Raw genomic sequence first — 18565 nt, forward strand, 5'->3', positions numbered from 1 at the left:
TTGTGCAAATTACCACCTCTCTCGTTTCAAAACTAGAACAAAATCCGTACCCTTTAAGCAATTATTCCCCACCAACATCCCCTGGCAACCACCAATCTGCTTTCTGTCTGTATAGATTTGTCCATTCTGGAGATTTCATAGAAAAGACATCATAAAACATGTGACCATTTATATCTGATTTCTTTCACTTATGTTGAGACTTTAAGTTGTAGCCTGTATCAGTATCACCTCCTTTTTGATGGCTGGATACTATTCCCTTGTATGGATGTACCACTTCGTTTATCCAGTCATCTGTTTTGATGGACATTTGGGCTATTTCCATCTTTAGGCTTTTATGAATAATGGTTTAATGAACATTCGTGTACAAGTTTCTATGTGGATACATGTGTTCATTTCTCTTGGTTATATATCTAGGAGTGGAATTGCTAGTTTTCGAGGTAATTATATGTTTGACTCTTTGAGGAGCTGCCAGATGGTTTTCCAGTGTCTGAACCATTGTACATTTCCACCAGCAATGTGGGAGGGCTCCAATTTCTCCACATCCTTGTCAATACTTGTTTTCTGTATTTTTTATTATAGCTGATATTTTGATAAATTAAGCTCAATTAATTACAGGCATTTTATTATGTCATTACAGGTTATTTGGAATCATTTGAATTGCCATTTCTCATCCTTTAGTTTTACCACAATTTTTAAACATATTCGTCTTATTGTCAGTTTATATCCAAATTTTCATTGTTTATACTCCTACAGTAAATGTTCTGGAACATAAATCTTTGTCCATGTTTTTGTTAACTTTTCTATTCTCCAGAATATATATATAGTTTTTGTTAATCTTCTGAAATTATTATTTTTACATATTTGGGAACCTCACATAATTTTGATAAATATTACAAAACTATGCAAAGTCTGAATATATTTTTAGATATGGAATTACTTGGTAAAATAGTATGAAACTTTTAAATCTTTTGATATTACCAAATTAATTCCCAGAAACATTATATCAATTTCAATGATAGCATTCACTGAGCATATTATCAATTAAAAAAATTGTTTGTCAATATCTGCAAAAGTGAAGTGGTATCTTATTTGAAATTTGCACTTTTTAACCAATGAAATGGTTAAAAAGTGTAAATAGTTTCAAGTCTATTGTTCACTTGCATTTATGAATTGTTTTTATCTATATTTTTATTATTGTTTTCATCACTTTTCTTATAGATTTGTAAGAGTTCTTTAACATTAAGGATGTGTTTATGATGAGCTCATAAGTCAGCGTAGTCCTTGATCAACACAGCAACTTGACCTAACAAACATACACAGAACATTCTACCTGACAGCAGGACACACATTCTTCTCAAACAGACATGGAACGTTCTCCAGGATAGCTCACGTTAGGCAACAAGTCTCAGCAAATTCAAACAGGTTGAAGTAATACAAAGTGTGATCAGTGTGAACGGTGAACTTCAGACGACAATGGTGCATCAGTGTGTTGGAGAGGCTGCACAAGTGTGAGGGCAAGGGCTACGTGCTTTTTGCTCAACTTGGATGTGAATTTAAAGCTGCTCTAAAAAATAAAGTCCATTAGAAACTTAATAACTGGCATGCTAACACAGTAAAAAAAAAATCATACCAGAGCACATCCAAAAATGTGCCTGAATTCAATTTTTTTATAGGCAGAATATTCAATATTCAGTAAATATTCACTCATACCATGAACAGTAGAAACTCCTCCCCACCTCCAAATTTCTTCTTATACCTCAAGTCTGGGGTGATGAAAATACTTGGTTTAAAAAAAAAAAAAAAAGGAAAAGCAAAGTCCTTTGTCTCTTCAAGCCTTTTTGGGAGCAAAACCATGGATAGTATGTACAAAAAGGATGGATCACTTTAAGTGTTCACTTAAATGCAAACTCCTTTAGGAGAATAAGATATTAAAATGCTGAGGTCATCCAACCACTGTAATTTCTATATAATTGACAACTGGGTTATTCTGGAGTAGGGCAGGGAAGGCATATCCCTCTCTGTGTGAAACACTTCACCCCAAGGGTGGTGGCATTTGAGAATGGACCAGCAATGCCGCAGGTGTGAGACCAGCATTATCTGCCTGGCAAGGTTATCTATCTACAGTAAGCAAGGCCGGCCCCTCCAACTGGCCTGCTCTAAAGCTGGCGCCGTAGACTGGGTACAAATAACCAGAGGAATCTGGAAACATATTTTTAGACTTAGAAAAATGGAAAGTGTTTCGAATGAGTCATGTTATAGAATTTGCAGGTCCACACAATTTGTAATAACTAAAGTTAGTAGGAGATAACCATATTTAAACTGCCCTTCAGTTTTATGCCACGTTATCTGTAGAACTCCAGCTGTGTGTGAAAAGTAAAGTTACAATGTCCAGATGTGACTCTGAAGCGTCAGTTTACTTCTGTTCTTCCCATAACACCAACAGTCGTCGTCTATCTGTCAGCACTGAGTGTATTCCACTAGTCCACACTAGTTCAACTCGCTGGCTCAGTTTGGATTCCTGTTTGTTGACAGTTCTGCAAAAATGAAACATCTGGATGTCTGGTTTAGCCTTAATGGCCAGCAGGTGCAGCTTTGGATGCCTCCTCCTCTGGCAGAGGAAAAATTCTGGGCAATTCTGATATTGGGTCAACCAACCACATCTGTGAAACAAAGGCGCTTCAGATGTCCAGTGCCCTTGTGAGAGGCCGTGGGGCCCTCGGTTAACCTAAGTTGGAGGGAAACGTTGCACCCCAGGATCACATGCCGGAAATGAAATGAACCCAAGGCACAGCACACACATTAAACCCGATGAAGCACTTCTCTTGAGATGAAGTGGCATTCTCTGAGTTGCCAGATGGAGAGAACTCGGCCCAGCGGCCTTGGCTGGGCTCGACGTTATCAGATAGTGTCACTTTCTTTTGCTGTTGCCAACCCAGGACCACACCAGCCCCTTTTTGCTTGCCTTGAATATAGGCCAGTTCAAAACTTCACTACGCCTAAGAATTGACCCCCTTTGTTTCTCCCATCCAAGTACGAGCCAGGCCTGACCCTTCTTAGCTTCTAGACCCCATCTGTTTCTGATTGGTGAGCAAGGACTGAGGAAATGGGACATGTCCTGGGACCCTTGGACAGTCCTGCCTTGCAGTCCTAAGCCATTGCCCTTTGCCAGGCAGGGTGTCTAGTTTCTGTGAAAAATGGTCATGGCTGCCACTAGGACAGCAGTTCTGCCCCACACGGGCCATTGAATTCCCACGAGGCAACAGCCTAACAAGGGAACAAAAATGAGTGGGCAGTGCACTTCTATTGCTTGTAATTTGAAATTCAGGAAACATGAGATGAAAACTGAAGATCCATGCAGTTATGACATATAGTCTCAAATCAAAAATTAAAAGGGAGTTTGGTGATAAACCCTTGATCCTGAGCTCTTAAGTTCTAACTCTTTCACTCACTGCTGTATAAAACAAGCCAATTAATAAAGTCCTGGCAAGAAAGAAGACATCCCAATTGCTGGCCAAGAATTCCCGTAGGAGACTCTTCCCTGCTTTTCCCAGCATAAAATACTTCAGCTGTTGAGGCAAATCACAACTGGGACACGAATTACAGTGGTAAGACGGTAAAGCTGGGGGAGCAAGAAGTGTGTCTAGAACCCCACCAGGCCCAAGTTCAGAATGACGGGTGTGGGCCTTCCTTGCCAGAAGCTCAATTACTGCCAGTGGCTACAACGCCTAGGAGGGCAGGGGGCACATTTTGTTCTGTCCACTACTATGGGGATTCCTGTGTAAGGATACAGACAGGACAGCTAGAAAGCAAATTTGTGTCCTTTATTCCACCTAGTAGGCACATCCAGGAGCCAGATGCTGAATCCTGTCTCAACAGGCTGCCGGAAGGTTCCCTGGGCCCGAGGCACACAACTAACTGGGCTCGGCTCTCCAGACGGGTGGTATGGGCAGGCAGTAGAGAGAACAAGAATCTGGAGGCAGAGCCCCCCAGCACTGACAGGGATGGTGAGGAAGTAAGGTCACGATGGAGGGGGCAGTGAGGGCCTGAGGTGGGTGTTTTGAGGTGAGAGGGCTTTCCACCCAGGCCTCCGTGTCCAGACTGTACGCAGAGGCGGAGCTGCTGTGCCTCGCTGTGGTGCTTTGTCTGGAAGTCCCTTTCCTCTTCCTGCTGTGGTGGAAGTATGGGAGCAGAAATGATTCATCAGGAGAACTCAGAGGCCGCTTGCTGGAGTCCCACCTTTGGGGATGAGCTGTTTGGGGCTTCAGGAATGAGACGTAGACAAGAGAGACCGCAAGCCCAAGGGCAGAGGCTGGGAGCTATGCATGTACAAAAGGGCCAGAGCAGTGTTCGTTGGAATCAGGGGCTGGAGGCTGAGATACCCCCGGGTTCAGTTACTACTAAACACGGAAGAACTGGCGCAGAGGCAACTGGCCACTTGGCTAGAAGACAGAACTCAGGCACCAAGTGAAAAAGAACCCACACAGAACTGCCTCCCTGCCCCCAGCAGACTCAGATGGCCTGTCTCAGACAGAGCCCAGTGGCCAAGGAGGAAGGGCCTATTGCTGGGATATTGTGGCAAGTGCCCAGTCCAAGAAAGCCACTGTGATGTCCTGTAGGCAGAGCCAGGTCCAGCGAGCAGCCTCGCTGAGTTGTGTCTTCACGCAGTCCCAGGTCGCCTCACCTCTGAGAAGAAAGCAGAGCACAGGTGGGGGTGGGAAGTAGTGGTGTGCAGCTGTGTCAGGTCATGAGGCTGCCACTCAGCCCTACAACTGTGCACCAGTGGGGCCAAGGGATGAGCCAGGGACAGGGCAGAGTGCAAGACTGAAGGGGAGCTTGGGGAAAGGGCATGGGGCCACTGTGCTCCTGTGGGAGCCCTGGATGAGAGTCTCACCTGCAGGCCTCGTGGCAGCGCTGCTGGGCCTGGGCCAGGGCCTCCAGCAGTGTGTGCCACAGCGGCAGCAGCACGCGGTGGTAAAGAAGCAGGAGCAGCTCCCTCAGAGAATGGAGCAGCTGGGTCAGGACATCGGGGAGCTGGAGCACGGAGAATGAATGAGGTTAGGGTGCCCGGGGAATGCATCCTGGCCCTGAGGACCCAGTCCATGTGGGGCTGCACCTTCCCAAGAACTCAGTTCCTGGGGAGCCCAGCCCTTCTCTGACCTCCCTATCTGTGGCTTACACTCTGGGAGAGGCTGGTGAGGCTGTCACTGAAGCAGGCACAGTGGGCAGAAAGGAAGCTGACTGTGGCGTTGATGTGGGTCCAGGCCAGCTGCAAGCTGGGCCTCACCGTGGTCAGCAGGTGAGAGCCCCAGGCTGGCAATGTCACCTCTAGCCAGCTGTAGGAGACGGGGGAGAGGAGGGCTGAGCTTCCTCAGGCAGTGCGGCCCCCCCACGGACTGTCAATGCCCTCACACTCTGAAAGCCCAATCCTTCTCTCTCCCCTCTCCCTCCTCCCGTCCCTACAGGTGCTCACCTGTAGCCTTGCAGGCTGTAGGCGTAGATCTTGGCACATGCTTGTTGGCCAGCAGGCAAGAAACCAGATGACTGAAGCAACCGGCCGGAGAGGGAGGCTGGGTAAAGGGGGCCTCTGGTGAGCTGGGAAGTGGGGGAGTGGGCGGGGACTGGGCAGACACTATAGGCTCTAGAACAGGTCCAGTGAGGGACGGGGCAGACTGGGGCATGTTCATGGGGCTGCAGAGCACACTGGAAGGGGGGGTGCAGGCCCGGGGTGGGGCTGGGCCCATCTCCTGCTGGGCCAGGTGAGCAGGAATGGTGCAGCCAGGTAGAGCTCTGGACTTAGGCATCAGAAAGCCTCATGTTTGGCATCTGCCCTTCTACTTACCAGCTGTGATCTTAAAACTAATTGATAAATCTTTCTGTGCCTCAATTTCCTCAAGAGTTAAAAAGGAGATAACACCTATTTAAACGAGTCCACGAACATGCAAGCATTTCTATACTGCAAAGCACTTGTTCAATCTGAAGTGGTGACGTCACAGTGGTAGACACAAACATCTGTCTGGAAAGTGTTTGTTCTACAGAATCAGGGCAAAGCTGTACGTGGGTCGGGGCAGGGGGGCAGAGGTGCTACACCTAGCTCTACACCCCACCTCCATGCTACCTCCCTTGCCTGACAATCCCTGCTTACCTTGGAAAGAGCTGTGGGACCGGAAGTCGTGGCACAGGAAACCTACGACAAAGATCAGCACCAACAGGAGCAGCCGAGTCCAGGGCAGCCGGAAGCCCCGAGCCTGCTGCAGCAGAGCCTAGGAAAGGGGGCAGGAGCAATGGTCAGAGGGAGGGGGCAGGTCTTGCCGCCTAGGCAGGCCTCAAGATAGGACTCCCAAGGCCAGAGGCCAGCCCTCACGTTACCCCAGAGGCAGAGGGGGCTCCAAAGACAGATGGGGCAGGAATGTGACACAGGCCCAGCCCAGGGTGTGCCGAGACAGAGACTCGGAACAGTGTGTGGGTTGGGGAGGGCCGGGTGCCGACACCTTGCAAGCGGTGTCACAGGGGATGACATCCTGGTTATTACAGCTGCCTTTCCTCAGCAGCTCCTGGTTGGTGAGGCTGAAGGATTGAATGGTTTCTTGCAGAGACTTCTGCGCCTATAGGATAAGAGATATCTCGGTTGAGAGCTTAGCTTAAGATCTGGCCATGAGGGAACCCAGAGCCTTCACCATGCTTCACTTCCCAAGTCAAATGTACCAACAGAGTGCCTTCTCGGGGAAGGGGGAACAGTGGCTGGGGGTACGAACCCAGAACCCAGACGAAGCTCAGCCTGCCATGTCCTTCCAGCTCCTCACCTTCTTGGGAATCCGCTCCCAGGACCTGAGCAAATGCTCCAGCAGCAAGCTGTGGGGGAAGCACAACCCCTTGTGATTAGGGGGCCCACTTGGCCCCTCCCACCCTCTGTCAGGCCCCTGACTGCTTCGGGCTGAAAGACTGCACCCCCACCAGCAGGCGAACAGCTTCCTAGAGGCCACCCAACAATGTTCCCCTCAACCTGAGAGGCATGAGCCTGGACAACAGTCACAAATGTCCCCCTTCTGCTTCTAGGACAGGGACAGGCTGGAAGGCATGAGCTAAGGCTTTTCTAAGATGATCCCCCCCCACCTGCCTGGATTGTGACAGATGCTTAGGGTACAGCTGCCTCCAGACACTGGCACTGAGGGGGTCCACCGTCAGGCATTCGGTCAGGCTGCTCAGGAGCTGCAAAGGACACAGGAGGGGGAGACAGACTGCTGGGCCAGGCAGTGGTGCGGGGCAGAGCGCTGAGGAGCAATCCCCTGCTCCTGAGTGAAACCATGCGGGCAACATGTCCACTCAAACGGGTGGAAGGGTGGCGAAGTCATGCCTACACCCCAGAAATCTCAGAGGGTGTAAAGGGGGAGGTTAGGGCCCTGAGCTAGACCTTGAGCTCTAAGATCACTCGTCTGCAAGGGGGAAGACATGAGACCAGCCAGATGGGAAAGTGCTGCCCTTTCAGCTCTGTTCTTCTGAGGGTAGAACATAAGGCAGTGGGGTAGGAGGCTGTCGGGAGTGAGCTGAGGGTGTTTGAGAAAGCTCCCTGAAGGCTGGGCCTTTGTCAGCAGACAGGGACCTCTGCAGCTGACCCCTGGAAGGGAAAAAGGAGCTTCCTGCCATTTCCTCACCTCTTTCTTCATTGCTGGAGGGCAGTTAGGGGTGGCTCTGGATAGGAAGGAGGGGAAGTAGATGTGCAGGGTGGATTCCGGCTTTGCCCCAAATGCCAGCACCTTCAGTCGGGGGTAGAGCTGACACAGCTGCTCCTGCAGGCTGGGGTGGGGGTTGGGGGAGAATTGGGCTTAGGCTCTAAATGGAGTTTTGCGTTCCACCCCTGCTGCCTGCCTCAGAGTCCACACCCTGCCTGAGAGCGTCTAAGGGCCTTGAAGGGCTCTGACTTTTGTTAGACTCAGAGACTCCCTGGAAAATCTGCTGAAAGCCATGGACCCTCTCCCCAGGAGAATGACACATGCCAATCACACTCAAGGGTCCGTATAATTTGAGGGGGGTTACTGATTCCTTGAACCTGCAGGCTGAGACTCTTAGATTTAGGGTGGCTGAAGAAGGGACAGGAATACACTGCTTGCTTCTAACCCCGCGCTGGGACCCTTCACAGCAGGTGTGTCCAGGGTGGCCCACCTGGGTGTCAGGGAGTTGTTGGGCATATAGGCAAAGTCCAGGAGTGGGAAGAAGTCCTTGGGGCCAATCATGCCAAAGCCTTTGGTGAGGTTGGGGTGCATCCTGTGTGGAAAGAAAGAAACAGGCTTGTTGGGGACACCCCCCAGGCCGTGAGCTCAGCTAAGACCAACATCTAGGAAAAACGACATAAATGCTGCCCCATATCTCACCCCTTAATGGCTCCCTCCCCTTCCTTCCTCACCACCACATTCTGAGCTGGGAGCAGCTGCTCCTGACTTCCCTCACTTCTGTGAAGACCAGGATCCCAGCATCCCATTTTACTGAAACAGCCACTTGGTGACACCTGGGCCCTCCCCTTGCTGTCCCCCCACTACTCACAGGAGCAGCCGATCCAAGTATGCGATGGCGAAGGGGGACAGGGACTTGATGCCCAGCACAGGCAGCATGATCCCCAGCCACACTGTGGAGACAAAGGTCAGGGAGGAAGCCTCAGGCGCAGACCCACTGAATGCATTAAAGAGGTGCTTCCTGGCTCCAGGCCCATCCCTCTCCCTTCCCTATTGCCTCCTTACCTCTCAGCCCCTCGGTGAGGTTGGCAAAGCCTGCCTGACCCAGGGCCCACATGATGGTCAGGCACTTCGTCGGTCGGTTCTGGTGGGACCTCAGCAGTTCTAGGAACTAAGGAGACAGCGGGAGAGGCAGGCTGGGATAGAGCAAAGCATCAGGGGCACCCCCAAAGACAGGCAGGAAGAAAGCTGTCAACTGGAAGAGGAGGACAGGCCGAGGGGCAGTGGGGCACTGAGGCAGTGTGGAATGCAGTCATTCAGGGCATGGGCTCTGGCACCAGACTGTGGCCCTCCCCCACACTTGCCACTTACTAATGGACTGACTCTAGGAAAGTTACTGAACCCCTCTGCGGCTCAGTCTTCTCTCAAATGAGAATAACAGCAGTACCTGCCTCATACATATACACAAAACACACTGCAAACACTAATGCGACTGGCCTTACAAGGTCTTCTGCTAGCCCTTGTTGGGGCCCATCAGTGTAGATCCTGCCCAGTCCCCACAGTCCTAGCCGCCTGGTGTCCCCACCACCACCCCAAGCTCACCTTGCCCAGGTTCATGGTGGCAATCTTGGGCTTGTCTTGCAGAATGGCCTGGATACAGATTTGGTAACCGTGTAGCGACTCCCCTGGAGAGATGCATGTTCTTAGGCCCACACACAGGAACGTGCTCCCAAACCCGAAACCTTCCTGTTGGCAGCTATGAGCCCCGAACCCAGGCCAGCAAGTCCTAACTTCTTCCTCCCTTTCCCAAAGTGTCAGGATTAGCATGCTTCTCTCCTGGAAACAACAATCCAGCTACTCTTATAGCAGGAAAAAGGGAACAAGCCCCCAAGATGGCTGGCGCTGGGCTACCCCTCGTGGGCCCCTCTTACCTGGCATCTTATCCAGCTCTTGCAGCATGGTGAACAGACAGTGGTCCAAAAAGAACTCCAGAGACCCTGCTGCCTTTGCCAGTAGCCCTCGGATGATCCCACGCAGCTCCCGGCTCACCAGGCTATAGGGATAATCTGGGGCAACAGGCCTCCATGTGAGCGCTAGGACCAGAAGCCTCTGCCGTCTGACACACCGGTGTGCTCCTTGCGAGTGGCGAGTGCAGGCAGAGGCCCCTGGCATCCCTCCCTAGCCCAATGTAGCCTGGAACTTTCACGGCCATGATGAGTTGAGAACAGCTCCACCACGTAAGTCAGGGCACTGGGGTCTGGTACTAAGTACTGTGCTTACAGGTAGCCATTTCAGAGTTTTCTTGAACTTGTCTGAGCTTGAGGGATTTGAGAGAACTAACCGTGAGTATGCTGGCTTAGTGTGGGTTCACTTGGAGGAGCTTGCAGCTTGTAGTTGAGATAGCTGGCCAGGTCCTTCAACCACACGGATGGGTTCCCAGAGAACACGCTCTGGCTTTTGTCTAGTTCCTTCTGTAGAGCTGCCACGTCCAGCTGCCAGGGACACAGGCCGCCCACGGTCAGTTGTGGGTGAATTGTGAACGTAGGAAAATTGGGTAGAGGTGGGAAAATGGTTGAACTAGGCGGTGGTAGGAAGAACAAAGGGTGTCTGCTTTGAAATGTAAGTATGTGGAATGCCACAGTTTTGCTGCATCCAGACCTTTAGGAAGTTTAGGACAGCTGGAATAGCTAATCTCAAGGTCCAGGACTCTTGGGCCCCTCACATGTTCAAGGGGGAAAAACAAAGGACAAGGCGCACAATGAAAGATCACTGCTTCCATGGGTCGAGGAACCACAGATAGTTTCTCTAACCTCTTCCTGCTATCTCTGGGTTTCAAGGCTCTCTGCGCACTAATCCACGTTTCCCTACAAACTTCTGACTCCCTTTTTATCCTAAGAGCAAATATTCTAAGCAGTGGTGTTTACACCCTTCCCTGAGTGCCTCCTCTCAACTAACAGTGTCCCAGATCCCAGTGCCGCTCAGCTGCCTGTCTGCCTCTGCTCCTTCCATCCTCCCCACACCTCAAGCCCTCCTTCTCCCCCCTGAGGTCCAGGCACACTCACAGCTTTCAGTGCCTCCTCCAGGCTGCGGAAGCGGCCCTGCTTCTGGTTTTGGTTGGTGAGGGTCGGCACCTTCTTAGTCTGCTTTTTGTTCCCGAGTTTCTTAGGCTCCACAGCAGGGGGTGGAACCTGCTCCTTATTCTGCTTCTTTGAGATTTTCTCAAAGCCCCTCTCGTAAAGGGTGCTTGTCGTCTGGATGGGAGCTGATAATAGGCAGAGAAAGGGGGGCGATCCTTGAGTCAGGAGGACCTCACAGGAAGAGTGGTCCCTTCTCCCACACTGTCACCTAATTCATCTCTGGGGAGGAGCAGCCTTAAAGCCCCTCCTTGCTGTTCTGCTTAGGGAGCAGGCCAGAGAGCCCTTTCGGTTGCTTCTTTCCGTCAAGCAGCTCTTGAGTTTCACAGAGATGAGGCCGTTGTTAGGACATCAGAGTATGTGGGCACTAGCGGAGGGTTGGAGACAGATGGCTGGCTTCTCTGGTGAGGGGTTACTAGTCTGGGAGGTCAGGATTTTTCCATGTTGGTTCTACCCCAGGTCCTCTTAGTTCGGACGTGACAACTCCGTAATCAACAAGTGCCAAACTTTCTCCACTCCTCCGGGAGACTATCAGGAAACGGGAGCCACTTAGAGTGAGGCGCGGTGGGTGTCTAGCGTGTGCAGTGGGTCATTTCTCCCGGGCTGGACCTCCAGTCCGCCCGCCCCTCACCCCACCTGCTGGTTACTTAAGGGGGGGCGGGGGGTGCCCGGGATAATGAACCCGTATGCCTCTTCCCAGCTCTCGGCCACCTGCCCGGAGAGGCCAGGCAAGAGCCGCTGGCAGCTGGCAGGGTGTGTGCTGTCAGCTGGGCGTCCGAGGACCGGCATCCTGGTCCCTTCTGACAGGTGGTCCTGGGCAAGGCATCTAACTTCGCCGGGCCTCAGTTTACTCATCTGCGAAGCCAGGACGGCAACATCCCTCGCGCTGTCTACCAAGTGTGAGGCTCCCGAGGAACAAGGCAAGGGGAGCGCTCGCTGAACCCGGAGGCGCCGGTCGGCGGAGCGCAAGCGCCGGGAGGAACTGGGGTGTTCGGGTGCTCGGTACGCCCCAGCAGGGGCGGGCCCGGGTCCGGGTCCGGGTCCGGGTCCGGGTCCGGGCGGCGGGCCGGGTGAGTACTCACGGGTCAGGTCGTACTTCCACACTCCGTTCGCCTCCCCGAGAGCCCGGCGGTCCACTCCGCTGCCTCGCCCATTGCTGCCGGCCCCAGGCCGTCGTCCCTTCTTCACCACCTCCCAGCGCCCCCCGCCCGCCACCTTGGCAGCCATGGCTCAGACCCTCCCGCCACCGGCGGCCACCTCCCTGGGCTTTCCGGTTGGAGTGGACTCGCCGCGCTTTGCCACGTCTCCTCGCAGAGCCTCGCGGCGCGTGAGGGCACCCGCAAGGCAGCCTGGGACTTGTAGTCTTTCGTTTTTGCCAGGTTATTCCTTGCGAGGGGTCGGACGCGGCTCTGCGCTCCTCCGCAGCAGAAAACATCCAGGCAAGGATGTTGAGCCGGGAGGCTGAACATTCAGCAGGATGTTCTGCAGCAGCTGCTGTGTGAAGGCCGCTGCATCGGGTGACTTGGAAATTTAACTGCTGCGGCTTGCCTTTCTCGGAGTGTCAGAAGGATGGAATGGACATAGTTCTTTTCACCTCCAGGAAGAGTTTGTAGATGAAATGCTTCCTTCCTTCTAGGAATGTGTTTGTTTTCTATTGCTAGTGATTAAACTTTGAGTTTAATGGGCTATAATAATCTACGGCGATGGAACAAGGAAGAGGGTGGAGCTTGACGGAAGAGGCAGTTTGGGAGGGTGGAGCGCGGAGGCTCTCGACAGGAGGCGGAGAAAAGTCTGGGACAGCCAGGGCTGGGTTTCCTCTTCCAGGCAAAGGGAAAGGAACGGCTCTGGCTCCCACCGCAGTCAGTCCCAAGTCCCAGCTGTGGCAAGGAAGTGATCAACAGCCGCAGACCTGAGGAACCTCTCAAACGGGTTCCTGCGCAGACATTCACTTCCCCTGGAGGGCCTCCTGCCTGCTTGTAGAATCACGTAAGACCACACAACCTGAAGCATCCCGGCTGACGCGGAGGCGGGACGGCCAAATGAAAGTAACTTACCACAATTAAGGAAATGTGCTATTTTGTGTACACTCCTACGTTTGAGGATGAGATTCATACCTGCCATACTGAGGTCCAAGGCGGGCCAGGCCTTAAGAGTAAGATTTAAGAGAGTCCAAACTCCTACAGGATGGACAGCTTAGGGAGGGACGAAGTCCTTAGGAAGGAGATGAGAGAAGCTTCCTGAAGGAGATGGCATTTGAGATGGGTCCTGAGGAATGGGAGAATTTTCATGGGTTGGGGATCAGGACAGATGGAGAGAACAGGCCAGTTGTATGGATTTATTGATTTAAGCAAAGGCCTAGAGATGGGACCATGCAGGGCAAGGCAGGGAAATGGGAAGTGGTTTAGTGTGACAGTTTAATGGGATTTTGGAGGTGATGAGATTAGAAAGGTGCCTTGCCAGCAAATTCCTTGGCAAGTGGAATAGGGAAACTGAGACAGATAGCTAAAAACAAAGACAAAAAAAATTAGCTGAGCAATTTATAGACTGGTACAGAGGGTAACCAGGGAGGAAGGCCCCTTGGCAGGGGGCAAAACTGGGAAAACAAGGACCTCACCCCCAGGGTAACCTCTCCTCCCCTGGCCTCCCTCCCTAGAGATAATATCTAGGTCTCATTTGTATGGGGTTGGCCAAGGTTGGCCAAAAAGTTTTTAGTTTTTTCCGTTTGATGGCTCTAGTAGCTCTTCGTTGTCTTTAACTTCGTTCAAAACAATTTTGTTAGATTGTATTGTGACAGCTGTCATATCAGTGTGCATTTTTAAACAATCAAAACAGGTGAATTTTTGTGCAGCCATTTTAATATTGAAGATGGAAGAAAATATGCAATGTTTTTGGCCTGTTATCCTTTATTATTTCAAGAAAGGTAAAAATGCAACTGAAACGCAAAACAAGACTTGTGCAGTGTATGGAGAAGGTGCTGTGACTGATCGAACATGTCAAAAGCGGTTTGTGAAGTTTCTTGTTACTATTGACATTTTGGCCAAATAATTCTTTGCTGTGGGGCTGTCTTAGGCATTGGAAGATGTTTAGCAGCACCCCTGGCCTCTACTGACTACAAGCCAATAGCAGGAGATAGCTGACATACGGTGAAAATGAAAAATATGTCTTTTATTTTCTGGAAGAAACTAAACAAACTTTTGGGCCAACCCAATATTTCAGCTCAGACCCAGAAAAGCAGCAAAAGCAGACCAGCAACGCCACCAGCTGCACTGAATAAGGATGCCCTGCCCTGGCCCTGACCACCCCGAGGCAGGCCAGGAAGGACCCCGAGAGGACACACCTGGAAAGCTGATGATACGTTCCCTGAAGGTGAACATTGGGCAATGCTGAGCAACTACCTTATTCTTTTACAGTACCTACCTGGGATAATGGAGGAAAAGCCTTTTAAAATTACTCATGGGGATTAAAAAATCATAAAGATCAATTAAAGCAGGCAAGAAACTTGTTGGAGAAAGAGAGATGAAATGTGGCCAGAAGTATGTGTATGTGGGGGTGGGAGTCAAAAGGAGGAGGAGTGAATGAGGGGTGGACAGTTGCTTGTTTAAGGCTTCCACCTGGAGCCATTAGGGAAATGGAGGTGGTCTGGAAGAAGGGTCATGGAGTGGGGCCGCAGAAGAAACAGCCCCAGCTGTACCTCAGGATGGTGAGGAAACAGCCACCAGGACTAGCCTGAACCTAGAGGAACGTTCTGGAGGTGACGCCTCTGTGGTCGTTGGGGATGAGTAAAGCAGGAGTCCAGACGTGTGGATTCTAGTCCAGGTTTTTACCACCGTGAGTCATGTCGCACATGGGCCTCGGCCCCCTTCATCGTAAAGGAGGGCACTGGTCTACATGACCGCCAGCGCTGTGCGTGAACGGCCTGGCACCCTCGCTCATTCTGCGCCCTCAACTCTTGCTGGGCTTCCAGGACCTCGGTCACACACCAGGAATGTAGAGCTGTGTGGCCTCTTGAAGGGTTTCCACGCCCTGGTTCCCATGAGACCTCGTTCTACAGAAGGAACCACACAGGCACCGCTGCCCTTCTGGGCTTCAGGGCTCAGGGATGCTTACTCTGTAACCCACTCAGCTTCTCTGTCAGAGGAGCCCTTGCCCCCAGCTGCATCACTGCTGTGAGGTGCTCGAGGTTTGTCAAGGGGCGGGGCCGACCTGCACTCGCACTGACCCACAGGAGATGCACCAGGGGCACCTCTCGGCCAGGCTGCCCGGTTACCTCCCAGCCGCTTCACCGGGCTGCCTGTCATCACAGCCATGGCCCCAAACCTTGCTCCTCCTCAGGGATTGGGGGTGGGGCATCCATGCCTTCCCTTGGAGCCCTGGCACCAGTGTTGGGAGGTGGGGACTAGTCACAGAGGGTGGCAGTGGCACTGTGCTCCGCAGCCATCACTTTGGAGAGGGGAGTGCGCACTCAGGAGGAGCACATCATTGAGACCCAGGCTGGCTCAGTTGAGGGAGACATGGCACGAACTTTTACCACACAAGTTTATTTAAATAAAAGTGAACACATACGCAGGCTGGGTGGCCCAAGGGGGCAGGGGCGGGGAGCAGGTGGACGGGAGGTGGACGCACAGAAGGGTCTGAGGGAGTCTGTGTGGTATGAACTGGGCTGTGGAGGGAGTGGCTGGGGGCCTCGGGGCAGTGCTGGCCTTTGGGGCTGGGGAAGGGGCCAGGGTGGGTGACTCTGGTGCCAGGAGGTCAAGTTCATCCCTTGCATGCTCCCCTCCCGCTTCCTGACCACCGGAGCCTCAGCACCCCCACCTCAGTCCCCCGATCCCTCTCCTGACATCGGCCTTCCCTTCAGCTCCTGGGGAGTCAAAAGACAAAATAAATAAGAATCGGTGAGTCCTGCCGTGGCCTGGCAACAGGGAAGGGGAGCCAAGCCAAGCACACTGCCCCGGAGCCCGTGCTGTGAGCCCTGGGAAAAGAACAGGTAAAGTGCAAGGAAAATCCAGTAAGTAAAAATATACCAATGACTTTGTCAAATATACAGCTGCTGGCTGTCAGGGGAGCGGGCGGCTGGCGGGGGCGGGTGGCAGGAGCACCCTGGGGAAGTGTTGGCCAACACAGCATAGAGACAACGGAAATAAATAGGGGTGGGGAGTGGGCAGGTGTCCCACCCACTGGGCCAGTGCCTCTGCCTGCCCACTGCCCCATCCCCTCAAGCCCCCCTTGCCTGACTCCCCAATGCTGTGGCACTGACACAAAGCACCCGGCCGACGGCTGTAAGGGAAGGATTATAATGTGGGAGAGGGGAGGGGAGGCGTGCAGTCAGCCAGGGCTAGGGCCGCCCTCAGTACTCGTCCTGGTCGTCTTGTTGGTGTTCCTCAATCTCATCGTCCTCGGGGGGTGCAAATCCTTCCTGGAGGTGGGAAGGGAGGGGAATAGTGAGGCAGGCAGGCCGGGCTGAGGATGTGGGCTTGTATAGGGAAGCTGGGGGCAAGGGCCCAAGTTCTAGTCCTCCTTTCCCTGCTAGTGCTCTCTGTGACTTGGGCTTGTGACTTCAGCTCACTCCCTCATGGGTCCATGCTCTCCAAGGCTCCTTCCAGTCTGGGCCGGGTGGGCCAGGCGTGGGCCCAGGACAGGAGCGGGTGAAGGCAGAGCTCACCTCAGTGGCGTAGAGAATGCTGATGATGCCCGAGATGACAGGGCTGTTCTCACTTTCGTGTTCCTGGCAGATGAGCTCGATGTCCCGAAGTTTGCTGAAGTAGAAGTCACGCTCCTTCTCCAGCCCATCCACTGTCAGCTTCAAGTCCAACAGCTGCTTGGGGCGAAGGTGGTGTTCAAGCCAGAGCTCCCTGCCCCAGGCTCCCCTTCCCGCCCTGACACCCCAAGGGCCTGGCTGTTGAGGCTGGGTTGTCTCAGCTCCCCCAGCCCACCCCACTCACCTGCTGGTTGAGTTCGAGAATTTGGGCATCAGTCTCATGGCCGCCATTTCGGGCTGATGGGGGATTCTTCCGGAGGATGCAGGGTGGGGCCACGTTGCTCAGCCGGCCGGAGGTCTGCATGTTTTTGGGGCCTGTAGGAGACGTCCTCTGTGGAACTGCCCAGGGGAGAAAGTATGGATGGGGCCATGTGAGCCCAAGGCTCAGGTGGCAGGGGACAGCCTGATGTGACGAGTGCAGGGACAGGCCTCTGCAAAAGGCAGGCACGCTTGCCCTCCCCTCCTTTCCCATTTGGGGGGCATCTACATCTAGGCCTCAAGCCACGGCCACACTCGACACCACAGCAGCTGGGCAGCCCTGCGGCAAGCCTGGGGACAGCAGGGACTTCAGGGAGTAGACAAGGTGTGAGGCGTGGGGAGGGAGGAGAGCGGGTCTGAGGGAGACATGAAGGGAAGAGGGGTGAGGAACTCGGGGAGTAGGGCTGGGAGGGTTGGGGGCCCTCTTGGACTGACTGCTGAAGCCTGAGGGACAGCAACTGGGGCTCGAAACTAGCTCTTGCTGGGTCTTTCCTGACAGATGCCCCGGCCCAAAGCCACCTGTATGGGTGACTTCAGACTGTCGGGACTGGAGGAACAAAAGAAACTTGCTCCTGCCTGCCCCTCTGGGGCTCCCAGCCTCAGGATGGGCTCTGTGCCCTCTGTCGGGCCTGACTCAGGGAACAGCATGCTGTGACCACTTGTCCTCTAGCTGGACAGCTCCTAGACGGAGCAGGCTCCTTCCAGTGCAAAGCAAGCAGGTGACAGGGGGCAGGCCCGGCGGGGTGGCAGCGCAAACAGGAGGGCTCTGCTATGACGGGTTCAGATGCGGGCTGGGACGCTCCTCTCCCTGTCTCTCCCAACCCCCTCCCCTCAAAGGTCCTATTGCTTTATTCCCTTCTCCCCTAGAACCCATGTTTGCAGAGACTCATCTCCTGAGGACTTAGGACTATGGCCTTTGGAATGGGAAAGATTCAAACACACATGGCAAGCTCCTATCCCCAGGCGTCCAGTGGGCAGGGGGCAAGAAGGATGTGCAGTGCTGGCACCAGGCTCTTGGCCTGGATGGGCCTGGATGGAGGAACCATGCCATGTGCTGCCCCGTCATCTCAAAGCAAACACGTTAGCTCATGTTACAGAGGGAAGTGCCCTAGGCCCCTCGCTGCCAGCTGCCACCTTGGCTGGTGCCAGTGGCTCTCTGGAGCCATCTTTGGAGTCCTCTCCTCCCTACTGTGACTCCCCCTGGGCTAAGGGGGCAGCAGGCGGCGTCATCTGAACTCTGTGATAACAGTCTCCTCTAGGCTGGCAGGGCCGGGCCGGGTGGCCCAGGAGGTGCTCCTGGCTGCAGAGCCCTGCCGGCCCGGCCCCCCACACTCCCTCCCCTGGCTCGGGCACGTTACCTGCTGTGCCAATGAGTTTCTTGGATTTGTTGAAGATCTGATCACCTGGGTTAGGAGGTGGCGCTGCGTCCTGGCCCTGCCGCGCCAGCAGAGGGTTGTATTCCTTTCCATCATAGTTTGCGTCAAAGAATTTCTTAAACCACTGAATAAACTCAAAATTATCTTGGAATTTTCCTTTCACTAATTTCTCTACAGGAATGATCTGAAATAGACCACATAAGCAGAGAACTTTAGCCGCCTGAGGCCAGAGGGCTGCCTTCCTCTGTGAGAGGCCGCTGCTCTTGCAACAGCCAGCCCCTGGGCCACAGTAGCCTCGGCTTCTCCGCCTGGCCACCCTCCCGTGGCCCCGGAACAGATGGGGAGGTTGCAGGCCCCGGCCTGGGATCAAGACAGCCC

The 18565-nt window shown here is 53.3% G+C and overlaps 2 protein-coding genes and 1 long non-coding RNA gene across 6 annotated transcripts in view; 1 reads left to right on the plus strand and 2 right to left on the minus strand.

The window, feature by feature from the left end:
* Positions 1-3806: 3806 nt before the first annotated feature.
* TMEM214 (transmembrane protein 214) lies at positions 3807-12102 on the minus strand. The gene is made up of 17 exons (XM_024552554.4): positions 11881-12102; positions 10727-10926; positions 10006-10156; positions 9596-9730; positions 9267-9349; positions 8730-8835; positions 8536-8617; positions 8158-8259; positions 7650-7791; positions 7115-7206; positions 6801-6849; positions 6489-6602; positions 6143-6260; positions 5471-5567; positions 5177-5333; positions 4892-5031; positions 3807-4683 (listed from the first exon to the last, which is right to left on the minus strand). The coding sequence occupies exons 1-17, from the start codon at positions 12023-12025 to the stop codon at positions 4557-4559; spliced, it is 2040 nt and encodes a 679-aa protein (XP_024408322.2). The 5' UTR covers positions 12026-12102; the 3' UTR covers positions 3807-4556.
* A 64-nt stretch (positions 12103-12166) lies between these two features.
* On the plus strand, positions 12167-18176 carry LOC123478919 (uncharacterized). 2 transcript variants are annotated; one of them, XR_008426802.2, is made up of 4 exons: positions 12167-14164; positions 15654-15782; positions 16528-16625; positions 17311-18176. It is a non-coding gene; the product is annotated as an uncharacterized lncRNA (long non-coding RNA). The 2 variants fall into 2 exon arrangements; XR_006654330.2 differs by lacking the exon at positions 12167-14164 and having other exon boundaries at positions 15658-15782; positions 17311-17530; positions 17679-18176.
* Positions 15295-18565, minus strand: part of MAPRE3 (microtubule associated protein RP/EB family member 3) — a 43720-nt gene continuing 40449 nt past the window's right edge. For 2 of the 3 annotated variants that reach the window (XM_053923748.2, XM_024552553.4), the window contains exons 4-7: positions 18170-18371; positions 16738-16892; positions 16458-16610; positions 15295-16211 (exon numbers count right to left, since the gene is read on the minus strand). In XM_053923748.2, coding sequence (XP_053779723.1) covers positions 16143-16211; positions 16458-16610; positions 16738-16892; positions 18170-18371 — 579 coding nt within the window. In that variant the 3' untranslated portion in view covers positions 15295-16142. The remainder of the gene's footprint in view (positions 16212-16457; positions 16611-16737; positions 16893-18169; positions 18372-18565) is intronic. The other variant, XM_053923749.2, reaches the window with a different exon arrangement.

The sequence above is a fragment of the Desmodus rotundus genome, chromosome 5 (genome assembly GCF_022682495.2).
Source record: "Desmodus rotundus isolate HL8 chromosome 5, HLdesRot8A.1, whole genome shotgun sequence".
NCBI lineage: Eukaryota > Metazoa > Chordata > Mammalia > Chiroptera > Phyllostomidae > Desmodus > Desmodus rotundus.

Coding starts and splice junctions, on each gene's coding strand:
- TMEM214 (XM_024552554.4), bottom strand. CDS start 12,025: ATGGCTGCCAAGGTGGCGGGCGGGGGGCGCTGGGAGGTGGTGAAGAAG. Junction 9,731..10,005: donor ACTAAGCCAGCATACTCACG/GTTAGTTCTCTC, acceptor CTGTTGCCCCAG/ATTATCCCTATAGCCTGGTG. Junction 8,836..9,266: donor CCACCATGAACCTGGGCAAG/GTGAGCTTGGGG, acceptor CTGTCTCCTTAG/TTCCTAGAACTGCTGAGGTC.